This window comes from Stegostoma tigrinum, chromosome 22 (assembly GCF_030684315.1).
Source record: "Stegostoma tigrinum isolate sSteTig4 chromosome 22, sSteTig4.hap1, whole genome shotgun sequence".
NCBI classification, from domain to species: domain Eukaryota; kingdom Metazoa; phylum Chordata; class Chondrichthyes; order Orectolobiformes; family Stegostomatidae; genus Stegostoma; species Stegostoma tigrinum.
The window spans coordinates 49,085,125-49,105,899 of record NC_081375.1 but is presented as its reverse complement, the minus strand read 5'-3'; the positions used below and the strand labels follow the sequence as shown (position 1 = coordinate 49,105,899).

The window sequence follows — 20,775 nt, the reverse complement described above, 5'->3', positions numbered from 1 at the left end:
GCCTCCCTAACCGGCTCTTCCTCTCACCCATCCCTTCCTCCCACCCCAAGCCGCACCCCCAGCTATCTACTAACCTCATCCCACCTCCTTGACCTGTCCGTCTTCCCTGGACTGACCTATCCCCTCCCTACCTCCCCACCTACACCCTCTCCACCTATCTTCTTTACTCTCCATCTTCGGTCCGCCTCCCCCTCTCTCCCTATTTATTCCAGTTCCCTCCCCCCATCCCCCTCTCTGATGAAGGGTCTAGGCCCGAAACGTCAGCTTTTGTGCTCCTGAGATGCTGCTTGGCCTGCTGTGTTCATCCAGCCTCACATTTTATTATCTTGAAATGAAACTGTACAGTTTACATTTGCAGCACTGAGGAGTTTAATGTAGATACCTGAAAAGGCATTCACTCCACCTACCCTCTCTCAGGGAAAACAATCCAAGACAGCCACCGTCAGGAGGCGGCCAATTTTGAGTTGTCTCCACATCTCTACCATGAAACTCTTCCTGCCACAGGCTGGACCGTGAATCTGGAACCTTTTCTGGATCAGGGATTCCTGAACCTGTCACTGCCACTTTAGCTGGCCCAGGTTCCTGGAGACACAAAGACAGGGGAGGAAATTGTTAGAAAGAATACATGCGAGTTACATGTTTCACTGGCTCTGTTACTCTATTTTTAGTGCAGGCAACCAAAAGCTTTACGGAACAAGCAGAGTTTTGATCCTGTAGAGAATGTCAATTATTAAAACAAATCAAAGTAAATCCAGAAGCTATCTATCTCTATCTTCCAGGTTTCGAGAAAGGCCTCTCTAGAGAGAGAGAAAGCATTGCATATTATATAACTATTGTGGGAAAATATTTTGTTCACAAAACATGCCTCAGAAGACATAGTTCAAAATCAGATCCATTATTTGAAATTAATGCCCATGTTCAAGGCACTCCAGTAGCATCCAGGAAGAGTACGGGTTTGACTGTGGTTCAGTGATTAGCACTGCTGCCTCACAACATGAGACCTACATTTGACTGGGCAAAACATGTGGAGTTTGCACATTCTCCCCGTCTGTGCAGGTTTCCTCCGAGTGGTCCGGTTCCCACCCGCAGCCCAAAGATGTGCTGGTTAGGTGGTTTGGCCATACTGATTTGCCCATGTGTCCAGGAATGTGCAGGCTAGGTGGATTAGTCAAGGAAATGCAGGGTTACAGGTATGGGGAGGGGCTCTGTGTGGACTGATGGGCCAAACATCCTGCTTCATTCCGCACACTGGGGATTTTATGAAATGTTCAATTTCAGACAACTCCAGCACCAGATTTGATATTTGCACCAAGTTGTTTCTGTGGGCAGAATTTCCAGTTCTGCAGATATCTGAAAAAACAAAAGCCGCTTCTCTCCTTCAACCATTTGCAGTTTCAATGCTTTCTGAATTTTGGCACTTTATCTATCGAGTTGAATTAGCTTTTTACCAGAAATCTAGGTCTAGGAACATTAAAGAACCAATACACTCCCGGTTCTAGGGAGGGAGGAAGATTTGGGTGAGACCAAACTCAGACATTCGCATATGATTTTATGTCTGTCTGTCGTTCATATTCCCATTGTGATACATCCGCTGGTATTTCCAAATCAAAGAGGAAATGAACAAGGTTTTTGCTATCTGGACTCACCATAATGTGATATTTATAATTCTTGGCTCAAACATTTTTTTAAAAATATCCCCAATAAAACTTTTCTTCAGGTCATGTACAGCAGTTTCCAGGTTATTAATTTTTTTTAAAATAGACCATCCTTTTTAAATATATAGAGTTTTTTTGTGCAAATGGGCAACTTGTTTTTCAATACATGAAACACATGATTTCATTTGTACCTACCAAAAGAATAAAATCACTTCAGCAGAGAGTTCTACAATGCCCTAAGCTTGTACATCAATTAAAGCAAAGCTTTGTAATCGTTCTATGTTCTATGTTCTCATCGATTTCTGGGTTATTCCACGACATAAGCTTTTAAAAAAGATTACCATGAATGGAATAAAACAGACTGCAATTTATACAGTAGCAAAATGGGTCTATGTTTGCAGGTCTATGTCTGGCAGATGCCACTTCGTTTCATGCACATGACTATCATGGTGCAACCATATGTCAAAGCTCGAACCTAATTTGGTTCTGGACAGACAAAACTATACAAAATCTGAAAGAGGAATCAAATTCCACCAACTTCTAATTTTAACAGAAGCAGGTCAATGGCTGGTAATTAATCTGTCATCATGAAATGAGTTGGTTATTGAAGCCTTTTTAAACACATGTGCCATACCTTTATTTTAACAGGACTTCTCTTTTCAAACCATTTTAATTTAGGACATCTGACAGGTAAAAACATGAGAAGTATTGGATTCATCAGATATGTACCTTCACAGCACTCTTTCTGGGCCAAGAGTAGCTGGAGTGTTTTCTGCAGGTCCAATGAGCTAACTTGTATACCAAATACCATTACAAACACTCTCCAAAATCCATCCAAACAGATACTTTCCTATCTCCAACTCAACACCATGCTCTCACCAAATCTGTCCTGAACGCCCTCCCAACACATTCAAATCGCTCAACCAACCTAAGCACACCCCATTCCCCAGTCCTTCACTGCTATCTTGAGGTAAATCACAAAGCTACAGCCATTTTTGAATGTTTTGCCTTTCAAAAGCCAGTCTGACCCCAGACTCAGTTTAAAACCCTTCGTTATCACGACAGGGTTTTTTTTTGAAAACACAGACTTAATTCAAGAGTCTGAAATACTGAATGCATCAGACAGCATCTGTGTGGATTGAATTGATTGTGCTAGGAAAAATGAGAAATCATGTATATTAAGCTAATCAAACATTAAAAGTAGATTAAATGCGTGGTAGTGACTGCAGATTCTCCAAGCTTGTCAGTTTTTTTTGCTGCCACGAATGAAAAGGTAGGTGGAAAGACATGCGACTACCTAATGTTTACTGTGATCACCTGAAGTACTTTGGAAAAGGTCTTGCAAGTCTGGACTGAAGGGCCTGTTTCCACACTGTAGGGAATCTAATCTAATCTGACTGGTGAAGCCAATGAACAAGTTTAAGATTTAAAAACAAATCTGCACTACCACTCTTTTCAGGTTCTAACTTGATAGATAGTGAGTGAGGCGTGGAAATGAAGCTGGTGTTAGAGAAAACAACACAAGTAACAAAGGTCCTGAGCTGTGTTAGTGCTTTTTGAAACAGGCTTGACAAACCTGTGTCAGTCTTCACATGTCATTTCTTTTCTTGCACACTGAAAAAACTACACATGCTGCAAATCAGAAATAAAAACAGAAATTGCTAGAAAAGTTGAGCAGGCTTGGCAGCATCTGGAAAGAAAAATCAGAGTTAATGTTTCAGGTCAAGTGGCCCTTCCTGTCACTTCTGAGGAAGGGTCACTTGACCCAACATGATTACTCTGATTTCTCTCCATAGGTGCTGCCAGACCTGCTGAGCCTTTCCAACAAGTTTTATTTTTGTTTCTTTACCTACTTTTGTATACTTCTCTTTTGTTAAAGCTGCATGACATGTCCAATTTATGAATTTCAGAGTACTTTTCAAAACAGTCCTCACTTGAGACACTTTCAGTTTTCATGCAATCATCTCAGTCATGCCAAGTGCTTCTCATTTATTCTTCTCCAGAATGAAACATCAGTTCACCTATTACGGGGACCAACGCCTGTGGCCATCATGATATTTATTGGTTTGAATGACCGACCTGAATAACTGAAGATTTTTGGGGAGAAAAATAAAAGATGAGAAAGGAGGCATAAGACATTAGTGTAGTTTGGCGTTTGTTGGTAGCACAGACACTGTGGGCCAAAGGGCCTGTTTCTACAAGGTATGACTCTTACTCTAAGTCTTAATTTACCTAATTTTTTTGTCCTTCCCTCTTCAAAAACTTAATTGCTTCGTACTGCACTGTGGTCCTCAGCCATTTAGTTTCAGAAACAAAATAAAACTCAAAGTTCAATGGCTCAATGATTACTGGGAACTACACGATGTTGTTCTTTGCTCTAAATAGCTAAACTAAGCTAGCCTGGGAGGTTGTTTGGAATGACAAAGATCAGTAGTACTATGCATGTTTAATTATCAGATAATATTACTGAATCACTATGTCATTCTGTCTACAAAATTCATCATCTTACAGGCTATTAAAATTAATGAACAGAATAATCAACAATATTGTGAATAAATCATGCTCCATTTTAAAATGAGAGAATCCAGTCATCATTATCTTTTCACATTAGTATAATAGCATCATCATGCTCATGTATTAGGGCATAATGTCATAACTAATTCTGTTTCACTTTATTTATTTGAAAAAGCCTGAATGTTTTGTAACATAAAATAACAAAGAATAACATGAACAAATAAAGGTGAGCATAACAAGTCACATATTTTTACTTTGTTGGAAAAAAACAGTGCTTCAAGGAGAGACTAAAGAGCCACTTCACCAATGATTCATCCACTTAAACAACTTAGATGATTAGACATATGACAAAGGAGCCATGTTCATTCCCCACCTAAATTAAATTTGCAGCTTGTTGAGAAGTGAACAGAAAGTTGACAGTTAAATTTCCCTGATTGCTGTCTCTAGAACTCAGTGTTGCTAAAGTTCTGCTGCATATTGATAGCCATGGTGATGGCAACACCCTGCGGTTTTGAACGGGTCCTCAAATCCAGCAATTGCCTGTATTTTTTGTCCACAGAAATCAGCATAGTCAAGGCATCGAGCTCACCACATTATTGCACATCCCAGACTAACTTATAATACAGCTCAGCACTCAGCGGCACCTTACATTGCAAAACTGTTGCAAGGTCACTGTACAATGAAAATGAAAAGAACAAAGAAAATTACAGCATAGGAACAGGCCCTTCGGTCGTCCAAGCCTCTGTTTAAACCTGTCACCTATTTTCTAAGGGTCTGTATCCCTTTGCGTCCTGCCCATCCATGTACCTGTCCAGATACATCTTAAAAGACACTATCGTGTCTGGGTCTACCACCTCCGCTGGCAACGCGTTCCAGGCACCCACCACCCTCTGTGTAAAGAACTTGCCACACATATCTCTCCTAAACTTTCCTCCTCTCGCTTTGAACTCATGTTCCCTCATAATCGAGTCCACCACTCTGGGAAAAAGCTTCTCGCCATCCACCTTGTCTATATCTCTCATGATTTTGTAGACCTCAAATCAGATCCCCCCTCAATCTCAATCTTTCTAACGAAAATAATCCTAACCTACTCAACCTTTCTTCATAGCTAGCACCCTCCATACCAGGCAACATCCTGGTGAACGTCCTCTGCACCCTCTCCAAAGCATCCACATCCTTTTGGTAATGAGTCAAGACAGGCATCCATCTCATTCACCGTAAATGGGAGCATCTCAAGGCTCCTACTTTTCTTTATTAAGCGCTCATTCAGACGCTCAGAGAATCTCAACCTCACCTTGCCTTTTTGTGTACTGCAATTTCATTCAGAACACAAAAGCTCACAATACTTTTGTTTTACTTTGTCTTTTAGCACAGAAAAACCCAGGCAGCTTATCTTGGTTGACAGTGAGGACAAAAGGGAGCAGATACGATGCAGTATCACTTGTATTACCTCAACGTCATGTCTACAGCATGTGGGTGAGTTTTTTTTTGGGTGGGGGTGGGGTAAGTACTAGCATTAATTTCACATTTAAAATCTCCTAGTATACTTGGACAACATTCAAATATATCTAGCACAAGCCATAAGGTTTTTGTCAGATGTCAATGTAGAGGATCCCACAGCCGTCCTCAGAGGTCTCTATGTCCTACTGGTAAATCTTATCTCTGACTGCTAAGGTTACATAACTTAAAAGGTGTTTTTTTTTCCCTCATATTCACCACAAGTTCACTGCTACCACCTTGAATGCAGCCAGGCAGAGCAGTTATTATTGCTGTGGGTAAAGAAACTGAGCTAGCATAAAGTGCCAGCTAGCCAACATCCAGCAGTAATCTCACATAGAGGGTTTGCAGAGGCAATTGAGAAGACTGTCTCCTGATGAGCTATGCTAAATGCTGCGAGCGAATAAGGAAGATCCAAGACACTAACAGAATGGTACCATCTACTGGAGCAGGAAGTTTGATCTCAAAGGGTGGACGGCCATCCTGTGCCAGTGGTTGTCAAAGGTGAGAGCTCCATTTACAATTTTGTTTTGACTGGCTGCTTCCATAGGTCCACTGGGAACGTGTGTGGAATCTCTCAATTATTAACTTATTAACACTGTCACTGATGTAATTATGAATGATCACTTTGTCTTGTTCTCGTGTGATGGGATCAGTGCTCCAACCTAGGCAGTGGTTTTGTCAACCTAGATGGCTTTCTCCAGGTGCATGGTGCTATAGAGCATGCACAACTCGTCGACAAAAAAAAAAATTCCTTTTTGGTCAATGTAAAAGTCACATGATCACTGGTGCCACATTAGGAGGTCTGCACCAGGTACTCAAAGTTGCCACAATTCCTATATTCTTGATAACTTCTGGACTCCTATTTCATTCGAAAGGTTTATCAAGGATGGCTGCCCGAAGACAAGCGCTATCTTCTCCAACTGTGGCTGATAAAACTTTTACACAAATGCTGAGGGCAGATACAACACATACAATCCATCGTGGAGCAGAAGATAGGCCTTCTCAAGATAAGGTTCCGACATTTAGAATGATCCATGCAAACTTTATAGTACACTCCAAACAGAGGGTGCTGCATTATCCTAGTATGTTGACTTCTGCACAACTGGAATATGCAAAGATGGGATGCAATGAATGATGTGACTTGATAAAAGTTAATAACAATCGTTTGAAGGCTGTGCAACATTGGACACACCCATATTCAACAAGCTGTTGTGAGCCAACGGACATTAAAGAAAGAGCAGCACTCTTTCAGTCAGGCTTCTAACGTCATTTGGATCTAGTGGCAGTTGATCAGAGGGGTAATGATTTAAAACACAGGGCCTGTACTGTTCTTCGGCCCACCATGCTGTGCTGTGTTTGATCCTAAGATCAAACTACCCTGCATACCCCACATTATGCTATTATCTACATGTCGAGCCAAGAGTCACTTAAGTCTCTAAAGTATCTGTCTCCACTACCACTGCCTACAGCACATTCCACACGTCCACCACTCTTTTTTAAAAAAAACCTACCTCTGACATCTCCCCTATACCTTCCATCAATCACCTTAAACTTATACTCCCTCCAAGCAGTCATTTCTGCCCCGGGAAAAAGTCTCTGGCTAGCCACTCTATCCATGCCTCCCATCATCTTGTACATCTCTATCAAGTCACCTCTCGACCTCCTTCACTCCAATGAGAAAAGCACCATCTCCGTCAAACTTTCCTCATAAAACCTGCCCTCCAGTCCAGGCAGCATCCTGGTAAATCTCCTCTGCACCCTCTCCAAAGCTTCCACATCTTTCCTATAATGAGGTGAGCAGAATGGAACACAATGTTCCACGTGTGGTCTTTACAGGGTTTTATAGAGCTGTAACGTAACCTCGCAGCTCTCAACTCAGTTCCCATGCCAATGAAAGCCAACACAACATACACCTTTACAACCCTATCAACTTGGGTAGTTATTTGGAGGGATCTATGGGCGTGGACCTCAAGATCCTTTTGTTCCTCTACAGTGCCAAGAATCCCACCATTAGCCTTGTATTCTGCATTCAAATTTGACCTTCCAAAATGAATCACTTCATACTTTTCCGGGTTGAATTCCATCTGCCACTTCTTTGCCTAGCTCTCCATCCTGTTAATGTCCCACTGCAACCTACAACAGCCCTCCAGGCTATTCACAACTCCACCAACCTTCGAGTTATCGGCAAACTTACTAACCCACCCTTCCACTTCCTCATCCAAGTCATTAATGAAGATCACAAAGAACACAGGTCCCAGAAGAGATCCCTGTGGACACCATTGATCACTGAGCTCCAGCCTGAATACTTTCCATCTACTACCACCCTGTCTTTTACTGGACAGCCAGTTTTGTACCCAGACAGTCAAATTTCCCTGAATCCCATGCCTCCTTACTTTCTGAATGAGCCTACCATGGGGAACCTTATCAAATGTCTTGCTAAAATCCATAGACACTACATCCACAGCTCTGCCTTCATCACTGTGTTTTGTCACATCCTCAATGAGCTCAGTAAGGCTTGAGGCGTGACCTTACCCCCTCAAAGCCATGCTGACCATTTCAAATCAAACTGTGCTTTTCCAAATAATCATAAAAACTATCTCACAGAATCCTCTCCAATAATTTTCCCACCGCTGATGTAAGACTGCCTGGTCTGTAAATTTCCAGGATCAATCCTATTCCCTTTCTTGAACAAAGCAATGGCATTTGCCACCCTCAATCATCTGCTACTACTCCAGTGGACACAGAGGAGACAAAGATCACCAAAGAGGCAGGAATCTCTTCCCTTGCTTGGCTTTATCCCATCTGTCCTCATGATTTTTGAAATTTCTAGCACATCCTCCTTCCATCAACCTGCTTGAGCATATCTGCCTGCTTCATGCTAACCTCACAAACTTCAAGGTCCCTCTTACTGGTGAATACTGAAGCAAAGTATTCATTAAGGACCTCCCCTAAAACTTAAACAGCAAATATATTTACACATATCTGTATTTACAACAAAGTGCCACTTGAGTGTCTTCAACTGTTTTTCTTTTACCTTGCTGTTCTAATACACATGGGTTCTACCCTGAGGTCATCAGCTCAGGTGGAAGGAGACTGATGACTGAAGTCTGATGACCTTGAAGGTTCAAATGGATGGCCCCAAGAGTGGGATAAAGGGCTCAGATATGAGTGCCCTACACAGAAGCGAGATCATTCTCCTCAACTTCAACTTCAGTCAGGTTTAGAGGTCACAGGCAGGGTTAAGGGGGCAGGCAGGCACCTCTGGAGTGTCCAGGTGAGGGATGGCTCTACGGGATTTGCAAGTGGTTCCTCTTCGGTCTAGGTGTTAGAGTCATGGAGCCACACAACATGAAAACAGACCCTTGCATCCAACTAGTTGGCACTGACCATGTTCCCAAACTAAATGAGTCCCACTTCCCTGCTACTGACCTAGATCCCTCCTAACCTTTCCGCTGACACCACTTAGCTCCTTGACAAGAAGAGTCATCTGGAGTGGCAAGGGCATGGATTTGCATCAGTAAGCTTTGAACATTCAAGGAGAGATTACATCTGAATGAGACACAGCCAACGTGAGTATACAGTTTGGGGCGCTGTCAGAATTTGGTACAGAGAGGAAGATTATCATTTTGATTGCCTTTTTAGGCTCATAGCTTGTCAGGTCTTTTCCAACATGATAAACAGAAATTGCTCGGAAAACTTTGCATCTGGTGACCTGAAATGTTAACTTTGATTTTTCTTCACGGATGCTGCCAGGCCTGTTGAGCTTTTCCAGCAACTTCTGTTTTTATTCCTGATTTACAGCATTCACAGTTCTTTTGGTTTTTACCCAGGGTCAAGGACCCAGCACAAAAGGATGACGTCACACATGCACTTAAGTTTATTGGTCGGTGATAGTTACTTATTTGACTATTATAGGCTACTTTCAGACTAAAAGTAAATATGCAAAATATTTACAGGTTACAAACTAAAATATCAGAACGAAATGTTTAAAAATCAAATTAAGAAATATGTAATTAAAACTGAGATGCCGGGCCAGACGACGCGTTGTAGTTGCATGAAATGGGAGCTAGTGGGCCCATTGTAGTTGTTGCAAGTGTTGGTTGCTTGAGGAAATCCAGCTCAGAGTTGATGAGCTAGAGTCTGACCTTTGAACACTGACACATCAAGGAGCTGGGAGCTATCTGGACACTATTTCAGGAGACAACCACATGCCTTAGATTAACTACCTCCAATATGGTCAGCGATCAGGTAAGGTAACAGCAGAGCGTAACCACGAGTCAAGAAGTAGTACTGAACAAGTCTCAGCCCTCAAGCCCATCTAACAGGTTTCAGATTCTTACTTCGTGGGGGTAGAACAGGGTTTTAGAGAGGGTATGCAAACTGTCCAAGAGACCTGTGGTACTGGGGGCCACTCAAGAGGGGTGAAAAGAGACAAAGGTCGCTGTAACTGGGCTGTCAGAGGAATAGAAAACCATTTTGTGGCCAGGATCAGGAGTCCTGAAGACTGTGTTGCCTGCCTCTTGTCAGGAACTGGACTGCAGAGGAACACAGAGCAGGAGGGAAAGATCCCATTGTCATGGCCCATGAAGGTACTGATGATATAGTCAGAAAGAGAGAATTGTGCTGAGGCAATGTAAGCATCCAGAGCTAAATATGAAAGTAGAACTAAGAAGGTAATAATGCCCAGATTACTATACAAGCATAAGCATAAGCAAATTGCATTAGGATCAATAAGATTTAAGAGGTAAACGTGTGGCTCAGAAGACTGGTGTGGGAGAAATGGGTTTGAATTTGGCACAAGTACTGGCAAATTGTATAACTAAGGTTATGGATAGGGCTTTAAACAAAATATTGGGAATGGTCAAGTTCAGTGCATCGAAAACTATGGAAGAAATTTAAAAAAGGGAGGTTTCAGCAGAGGTTATTAAAGTTTCCAGAACAAGTAATAGGACAAACAGGATGGAAAGAGCCAGAACTCTAACCCCAAACACAGCAGATGAGGGGACAATTATGACAAGGAGTCAGGGGCAGTCAGTGCAGGGCTGAGGGTCTTGTACTTAAATGCATACAGAAAACAAGCCAAGGTAAATAAGCTTGTACTGCAAACTGATATTGGCAGATATGATGTTGTGGGTATCACTGAGATAGTATGTATGTATGCCTTCAGTGTTTGATTTGAACAGGTAGAGTTGAGGTACTGCAAAAAGAAAAAAATCCGGATGAGAATTGTGTAAAGGACTCCTAGCAGTAGTCAGGATGTGGGGAAGAAAATATATCAGGAGATAGAAAAGGTATGTAAGAAAGGCACTATTACAATATTACTGGGGACTTCAATATGCAGGTGGACTGGGAAAATCAGGTTGACACTTGATCTTAAGAAAAGGAATTAATGGAATGTCTGAGATTTTTTGGGGCAGCTTGCAGTAGAGCCGACTACAGAACAGGCAATTCTGGAACTGGCGATGTGTAACGAGGCAGATTTGATTATGGAGCTTAAGGTGAGGGACTGCCTAAGGGCCAGTGACCATAATGTACCAGAATTCACCCAGTAGTTAAAAGGGGAGAGGCTTGAATCTGCGTGCGAACCCTAATTAAAAAATGGCCACAACACACGGCAGCACACAGAACTACGCCAAGAGGAAGAAGTATGCCTCTTCCAGGTTTTCAAGGATAATGGATATTGAAACTGGGTCAGAAGACGCCTACATGAACAACATCAGGAATATACTACATGCCCCGACACACTCATCACACTACCCTACATCAGGAACACATCGGAACTAACCACGAGGCTCCTACGAACGCTGGGCATCACAGTGGCACACAAGCCCACGTCAACTTCTCAACAACTGCTCACCCAAACTAAAGACCCACTCCTCACCATGGACAGGACCAATGTCATCTACAAGATCTTTTGCAGAGGCTGTGAGAAACGTTACATCAGACAAACAGAAAAGAAACTAAACAAGGATACAAATGTCATGGTATTACAAGTGAATAAAAGGTAACTACAAAAGCAGGAGGGTGGAGTTGGCCAGAGTTGACTAGATGGGGAGCCTAGCATATTCCCTGACCTCCATAATTGATAAGATTTGACAGTCCCTTATTAAAGGATGAGATTGTGGAATACTTAGAAGAGCACAGCAAAGTAGGGCTGAGTCTGCATGGCTTCAATAGGGATGTCATGCCTAGCAAATCTGTTGAGGTTGATCTTCTCAAAGAATACCAAGTTAGACAAAGGGTAGACACCGGGCATTACCTATTTGGGTTTCCAGAAGGGCTTGACAAGGTGCCACAAAAGGAGGCTATTAAGTCAGAGTTATGGGTCTGGGGCATGGTTATAGGGGCATGCAGAGAGGATTGGCTGACTGGCAGAAGACAGGGAATATGGATAAAGGGATCTTTATCCAGATGACATCTGGTGACTCATGGAGTGCTGCGGGGGTGTGCATCAGAACCGCAGCTATTCACATTATATGCTGATGATCAAGAAAAAAGAAATGGCAGCACTTTTGCTAAGTCCACAGATGCCACAAAGATAGGTGAAGGGCCAGCTAGTGTTGAGGAAGCGGGGAGGCTGCACAAGAACTTGGACAGGCTAGACAGTGGGCAAAGGAGTGGAAGCTGGAATAAAATGTCGGGAAGTGAAAGGTCTTGCACATTGCAGAAGAGGTGGTGCAGACTATTCTCTAAATGAGGAAAGGCTTCAGAAATCTGAAGCACAGAAGGTAATTGGGATTCCTAGTTCAGGATTCTCTAAAGGTTAACAAGCTGGTTTAGTTTGCAGTTAGGAAGCATATGCAATGTTGGCATTAGAGCAGAAGTGTACAGCAGAGGCTGTATAAGGCACTGATCAGATGCATTTAGAATATTGAGGGGTATTTTGGGCTCCATACTTAAGGATGAATATGCTGGTGTTGGATGGGGGAGTATGTGCTAATGCCTACAAGCATTAGAACACACACAGGGACTGTAAAGTGCCAAATAGCTGGCTCCAGCTGATAGCTATGACTAAACTCTCAAACACCCAACGTGGAAGGGACCTTCTCTTTGCATAACTATAAATAAAAGTTAAAAGAAACCGACTGAATGGTGGTGACAGACAGGAACTATAATTGTAGGGATGGTGGAAATGAAAAGGGTGGTGCTTCCCAAAGTTGTCAAAAAGATCAGATGAGAAGAATGATCAAAAAGACCAGTGTGCTTTTATTGTCATACAGATTAACACTTGCAAAGGGAGCCTGCAAGAAGGGTTGCAGCTTTAGTAAACATTTGTACAAAGAATGCAAAAGCTGACGTTTCGGGCCTAGACTCATCAGAAAAGGCTTTTCTGATGAAGGGTCCAGGCCCGAAACGTCAGCTTTTGTGCTCCTAAGATGCTGCTTGGCCTGCTGTGTTCATCCAGCTCCACACATTGTTATCTTGCATTCTCCAGCATCTGCAGTTCCCATTATCCCTGTGCGAAGAATGTCACATCAAGAAGTGAAGCTTGGGAGAAACCAATATTGTCAAATAAAATATCAGCAACAGCAATTTCGGAATTACTGGAGTACTAGGTGTATACCATTAAATTACTTACCTTCTGTAGCTCACCTCTGACCCCTCTCACAGCCCCATCACTCACCACCACAGCAAACAAGTTTGTCTCGCTTTATTTTGGTACAGGTTTAAAACATTTATTGAACTCTTGAATACAAATCCCAATATATTTCTTCTGATTAGGACAGAATATATTTTTAAAAAAAACTTATAAAACCACACTCCATATTGTATTTATAAATTGTTGGCAATTGTAAAGTTTACCACCAGAAATTACAGAAAGTTATTCACACATAGCAATATCTCATCTCAGAAAAACAGCTGCAAATAATATTCAAATAAATCCTCATACAAGGTACATTGATTTGTGGAAAAAATAAATTAACATTTTATAAAGTGTGCATTTTAAAAGCTTATGTATAAATTCTGGGTTAGGAAGAGGGAAAAATAAACAACATGACTGGACTGTCAGAAAGCAACATCTGATTTTAATTTAAAAACAAAGTGCCAGAGAAACTCAGCCGGTCTGGCAGCACACGTAGAGAGACAGAAAGAGTTAAGTCCAATATGATACCTCCTCAGAAAGCATTTTAAATTTAATTGGCCATCTGCACAAAAATGGAGGTAGAACTGTTTTGGATTGGTCCAGTTCAACTTCCCTGGTAAGGATTATTAACAATCTCCAATCTCCAACCCTAGTGATGAAAGCTTTGGTTTTGCCATTTGCTACCAGGCCCAAACAAATTGAAATGCTGATGCCAGCTCAAAACAAAGTTGGTGTACATGTAAATGTGTGGCAAATCTGGGTCGTTAAAAAGCTTGATTGAGAGACTCTACAATTACTGGTAGTAAAAACTTGGGTGACAGCAGTGTTGTAAATTCAGTAAAATGTAGTTTAGAAAATTAAGAAAATAAATTAAGTGTATCAATAAAAATATTTTATTTTAGAAAAAGGCACTCACTCGACAGGTCTGTTCCCAGTGCCACCACTAACCAGAGTTTCCAATTATCCACTACCTTGGTTCTTTCCCAGTCCAACTCCCATGCACTATGAATTATCAATAATCTGTCCTTTCCTAAGTATCAGTACCAGATAGCAAGTGAATGAAAGGATCAAACAACCAAAGCCCAGAGCCAGGAACTTTGCACAAGGTGTTAACTCATCAGCAAAATGGGAGCTTGGCAGCACTGTTGCAGCCACAGAGAATGCAAATGTTTAACAGAGAAATCAGATCACAAACAGAAATGAAAACAAAACAAAAAAAACTAACAAAATCTAGAACATGTGGTAGATTGTAGATTTACATGAGAATCAAACCAGTTTGAAGGATATTTCATCAAGTTGTGCAGAAACCTACAAATAAATTCCAGTCATTCACTACTAATTTTTTAAAAATTGATTTAATTTTAATATCGCTTTCATCACAAAGATTCTAAGAAGTAAAATTCTCAGCTTTTTAAAAACAGTTTAGAGTCAATAGCCAAGCAATGAATGGAATGGTGTCTGACACCTCAATTTTGACATAAAACATCAAGAGTGCAGGTTAATTAATGTTCATGTTCACTTTCAGATTAGATGAAAACACAATTGTCTAAGTTATTTACAGAAGCTGCATCTTGTTAGAAATGAAGATAGTGAAAGCATACTTATGATAGCACATATGGATGTCAAAATTACAACAGAAGTCCACATGTAATAAAGATTTTATCCAAATATGAGAACAGATTCTTACAAATAGCTATGCAGTCGGGGGTACTGTAAAAGGGCACTTTTTAAAAAATTTTTGAATTGTGAACTAAGGCAGAAAAAGGACACTACTTTAAACAAAGAAAACTGAAAGGAAGTGGGGCAGATTTAAAATGATTTGCTGGAACTGTGCCAACTACATTTACTCCATTGCTTTAATCAAGAGAGGCAGAGAGAGAGGGAGGCAGGCAGGCAGAGGGGGGGGGGGGGGGAGGAGGAGAAGAGAGGGGGGGGGGGGAGGAGAAGAAGAGAGGGGGGGGGGAGGAGAAGAAGAGAGGGGGGGGGGGAGAAGAAGAGAGGGGGGGGAGGAGAAGAAGAGAGGGGGGGGAGGAGAAGAAGAGAGGGGGGGGGAGGAGAAGAAGAGGGGGGGGGGAGGAGAAGAAGAGAGGGGGGGGAGGAGAAGAAGAGGGGGGGGGGAGGAGAAGAAGAGAGGGGGGGGGAGGAGAAGAAGAGAGGGGGGGGGAGGAGAAGAAGAGAGGGGGGGGGGAGGAGAAGAAGAGAGGGGGGGGGAGGAGAAGAAGAGAGGGGGGGGAGGAGAAGAAGAGAGGGGGGGGAGGAGAAGAAGAGAGGGGGGGGAGGAGAAGAAGAGAGGGGGGGGAGGAGAAGAAGAGAGGGGGGGGAGGAGAAGAAGAGAGGGGGGGGAGGAGAAGAAGAGAGGGGGGGGAGGAGAAGAAGAGAGGGGGGGAGGAGAAGAAGAGAGGGGGGGAGGAGAAGAAGAGAGGGGGGGGAGGAGAAGAAGAGAGGGGGGGGAGGAGAAGAAGAGAGGGGGGGGGGAGGAGAAGAAGAGAGGGGGGGAGGAGAAGAAGAGGGGGGAGGAGAAGAGGGGGGGGGAGGAGAAGAGGGGGGGGGAGGAGAAGAGGGGGGGGAGGAGAAGAAGAGGGGGGGAGGAGAAGAAGAGGGGGGGAGGAGAAGAGAAGGGGGGAGGAGAAGAGAGGGGGGGAGGAGAAGAGAGGGGGGGAGGAGAAGAGAGGGGGGGAGGAGAAGAGAGGGGGGGGGAGGAGAAGAGAGGGGGGGGAGGAGAAGAGAGGGGGGGGAGGAGAAGAGAGGGGGGGGAGGAGAAGAGAGGGGGGGGAGGAGAAGAGAGGGGGGGAGGAGAAGAGAGGGGGGGAGGAGAAGAGAGGGGGGGGAGGAGAAGAGAGGGGGGGAGGAGAAGAGAGGGGGGGGAGGAGAAGAGAGGGGGGGGAGGAGAAGAGGGGGGGAGGAGAAGAGAGGGGGGGGGAGGAGAAGAGAGGGGGGGGAGGAGAAGAGAGGGGGGGGAGGAGAAGAGGGGGGGGAGGAGAAGAGGGGGGGGAGGAGAAGAGAGGGGGGGAGGAGAAGAGAGGGGGGGAGGAGAAGAGAGGGGGGGAGGAGAAGAGAGGGGGGGGAGGAGAAGAGAGGGGGGGGAGGAGAAGAGAGGGGGGGGAGGAGAAGAGGGGGGGGAGGAGAAGAGAGGGGGGGGGAGGAGAAGAGAGGGGGGGGAGGAGAAGAGAGGGGGGGGAGGAGAAGAGAGGGGGGGGAGGAGAAGAGAGGGGGGGGAGGAGAAGAGAGGGGGGGGAGGAGAAGAGAGGGGGGGGAGGAGAAGAGAGGGGGGGGGAGGAGAAGAGGGGGGGGGAGGAGAAGAGAGGGGGGGGAGGAGAAGAGAGGGGGGGGAGGAGAAGAGAGGGGGGGGAGGAGAAGAGGGGGGGGGAGGAGAAGAGGGGGGGGGAGGAGAAGAGAGGGGGGGGAGGAGAAGAGAGGGGGGGAGGAGAAGAGAGGGGGGGGAGGAGAAGAGAGGGGGGGGAGGAGAAGAGAGGGGGGGGAGGAGAAGAGAGGGGGGGGAGGAGAAGAGAGGGGGGGGAGGAGAAGAGAGGGGGGGGGAGGAGAAGAGAGGGGGGGAGGAGAAGAGAGGGGGGGGAAGGAGAAAAGAGAGAGCGAGAGCGAGAGCGAGAGCGAGAGCGAGAGCGAGAGCGAGAGCGAGAGCGAGAGACAGAGAGAGAGACAGAGAGAGAGAGAGAGAGAGAGAGAGAGAGAGAGAGAGAGAGAGAGAGAGAGAGAGACACAGAGACACAGAGGATTGGCACCAATGGCAAATGTGGATTAGTAGCCTTGTGATAATACTACTAGGTCATTTCCATCCCAATGATGAGAGATTTCAAAAAAAATTGGTTCCAGGAATGACCAACTTCATTTATTCAGATAGATTGAAAAGGTTGGGGCTATTCAAAAAGTGAGACATCGTGGTGTTCCAGCAACACTAAGAGTCAATGAGAACTGGGGACACTCTATGCCGGTTGCCATGGCTGGAGTTCAGTCATCATAACTCCAAGACATCTGTGCAGGTGTTTCACTGGCCCAACAATCTTCAGCTACTTCATTAATGGCCTTCCCTCCATCAGGAGGTCACAAGTGGAGATGTTTGTTGATAGGTGCACCTAAGTTCAGCATCATCAGTGGCTCTTCAGATACTGAAGCAGTCCATGCCCAACGGTCAATACCACTGCAAAAATACTGCACACTATTTTAATTTCCATCTCCTTAGCCATCCACCAAGCTCTAGATTTACTTGTCCCACCTTTCACCTTTTAGGGAATATACCTGAACCATCTCCTTATTGACAAGTAGCCCAGCACACAGATTTTCCCATCCACATTTTGTTCCACTCTACCTGGCTCAGTCTTGCTCTTGCTCTATTGCAGTTAGCTCGTCTCCAAAGTAATTTTATCCTGGATTGCTTATTGTCTTTTCTATCATCAACTGACACTTTATGTTCTTGGTCCACCTTGCTTCCAAGAGCCAGGTCAAACAGGGTGTCTTTTTTTGGTTAGGCAGTCAATAAAAATAGTTTCTGAACACAATCTATAAATGTTTGCCCCTCTGTTGACCACTGTGTCTGTCTATATTTGGCAATTAAAGTCTCCAATAATAACAACAGTGTAATTTTGACAGATCTAATATCTGTGCAGATTTGCTCCTTAAAACTTCTGGTGTATTGTATTTCTTCAGCACTGCAATGCTGTCCCGAATTTATACAACCTCTCTTCCTCCTTTGTACCAGGAATATTTAACAGCCAGCCCTGCCCTCCCATGTGCAAAGGTCTCTTATCACCATAATATATTTCCACATGGCAATCTGTGCCTCTAACTCCCCAATGTTATTTACTAGGTTCCATGTATTTACATACATGCATGGGAATCCTGACACTGAGTTCATTACCCTTCCGTACTTCAAGTTCATAAATTGACTTTCTATTCTCTATTCTGCTATCTATTTCTAGAAGTACATTGTACACACTGATATTTTTCTGTAATATACTCTGTTGGGACCCCTAGCCGGAAGACTGGAGGGTGGCTAGTGTTCTCTTTACTTAAGGAAGGCTGCAAGGAAAATCCTCGGAACTATAGACTAGTCAGCCTGATATCAGTGGTGGGTAAGTTATTTGACAGGGGTCAGAATTTGTATGCATTTGGAGAATCAAAGACTGATTAGCAATAATCAGCATTGCTTTGTGCATGGGAAACTGTGTCTCACAAACTTGGTTTTTCAAGGATGTGACCAAGAATATAGATAAGGACAGAGCACTGGAGGTTGCGCACATGGACTTTAGAAAAATATCTGACGAGATTCTATATGGTAGACTGGTGAGTAAAGTTCGATCATACTGGATTCAAAATTGGCTTGACAGTACGAGACCAAGGGTGGTGCAGAGTTGATTTTCAGACTAGAGGCCTGTGACGCAGGGATCGGTGGTGGGTCCACTATGTGCCATTTATATAAACAATTTGCATGGGAACTTAGGAAGCATGATTAATAGGTTTGTGGATGACGCCAAAATTGGTGGTATAGTGGACAGTGAAGAAGGTTATCTAAGATTACAAAGCCATTTGATCAACTGCAGCAATGAGCTGAGGAATGGCAGATGGAAAATAAAAACAAAAAGAACTGCGGATGCTGTAAAGCAGGAACAAAAACAAAGTTGTTGGAATAGCTCAGCAGGTCTGGCAGCATCTGTGGAGGAGAAAACAGAGTTAACATTTCAGGTCTGGTGACCGTTCCTTAGGACTGATGGTATGCAGTTGTGAATAGCAGATGGAGTTTAATTTGGATAAATGAGAGTTATTGCATTTTGGTGAGACTTACACACTTAATTGTAGGGCCCTGAGAGATGTTGTTCAACAGAGAGGGTTGAGGTACATACTTCTTTGAAAATTGCATCACAGGTAGACAAGGTGGTAAATATCGGCATTTGACATGCTTGCCTTCATTGCTTAGACCACTGAGTATAGGAGTTGGGATGTTACATTGTACAGGATGTTAGTGGGGCCACTTTTGGAGTACTGTGGAGGTGTTTTCCCAAGGGCAGGGGTGTTCAAAACTAGACAGGGTATATTTTAAGGCAAGAGGAAAAAGATTTAAAAAGGGACCTGAAGGGCAGATTTTTCCACACGGACTGGTTCATATGTGGAATGAACTACCAGCGGAAGTGGAAGATACAGTTACAAAATTTAAAAGACATTTGTCCAGGTATATGAAGAGGAAAGTTTTATAGGGATATGGGCTAAACACAGGCAAGAGAGACTAGTTTAGATTGGGAAACTTGGTTGGCATGGACAAGAATAACCAAAGTATCTGCTTCTATGCTATATGACTCTTGACTCTACAATCCCCCATCACATATCTCCTCCATTCTTTTTCATCCCATCTATACAGCTGAGCAATACATGCAGTGCCACAAACCCAACAATGAATGCACTGCCTTGAGAAGCCAGGCCTGCAGCAGCTTCCAAAAATAAGAAAATAATTTATGACCACAACCTCCAACAACTCCAACTACCTGCTTGCTTCTCTTGGACAGCCTGGCAGTCATCATTCGCTTTATGCTTCAACCCCTTAAAAAAAAAGGTGTGATGCATCACATTCTGAGCATGCTATTAATGTAGATTTCAGACTTACTGTGACTCCAGCCAACTGCTCGAGCTCTGAAACCCAGTGCTCAACTCTTTACAGTTAGCAGCATTTCGTACACATAATGCAATTTAGGACACTGGTAGAATAGTGACTTCCACAGCTTTAGGTTTCATTTGACCAAGGTAATCTTCCAGGTTTTAAAATTATTTCCCTCATGTTAAAAATCAAATGCTTTATGTATATGAACATGAAACACTACAGAGAAATAAAAAATCTTCCAGGACTTAACACTGTGCCATTTCATTTTTACTCAAAGCTAACATTATATTGAACAGGTAGTAACATTCTATCCTTCAAAATGAGGTGGAATTTGGATGAGACTGCCACAAAAGAACAATTGTGACTATTGAGGCTTAAGAGTCAAATCTAATCATTTCAATGCCAAGTCCATCAGCAAGGGCTGTAACTTTACGTATGCAAAACAGCAGGGTACATCCATGACCATCTTCTCAAATTCAGTATTTAGTGGTACATGCGCAGACACAAAAAGTTGCTGTTTAATCTCTGTAGCTATTTCTTTCAAACCTGAAGGTTGTAGTACATTGGGTATTGAGGATTTTCAATTTTAGTCCCTTAAACTTTTCTAATGCTTTGTCTCTGCTGATATTTATTTCTTCAACTTCTTCACTTGGAGCAGGCCCTTAATACCTACATTCTTTGGCATACAACTGTATATTCTAGAATATAAACAGTAAATCTCTGTTCAATGTCTCTACCATTTCAGCATCTGCCCAACTCCCCGCAATGCCCGACCCTCAACTCACGCTCAATTTCTCTACTTCTGTTGCAATTGAACCAGTATTTGCTTCAGGTACTCTGCTGATTATACACTGAAAAACTCTTTAAAAATTTGGTTGTTATATTTCTGGCTAGCTTTCTCTCATATTTAAAATAGC

General features: G+C 43.4%; 1 protein-coding gene across 3 annotated transcripts in view; it reads right to left on the bottom strand.

Annotated features, from left to right (window-relative positions):
- The window catches only part of LOC125463524 (uncharacterized), a 413,194-nt gene that overhangs the window by 200,998 nt on the left and 191,421 nt on the right, over window positions 1–20,775 (bottom strand). For all 3 annotated transcript variants that reach the window (XM_059653821.1, XM_059653820.1, XM_059653822.1), the window contains exon 6: window positions 408–582. In XM_059653821.1, coding sequence (XP_059509804.1) covers window positions 408–582 — 175 coding nt within the window. The remainder of the gene's footprint in view (window positions 1–407; window positions 583–20,775) is intronic.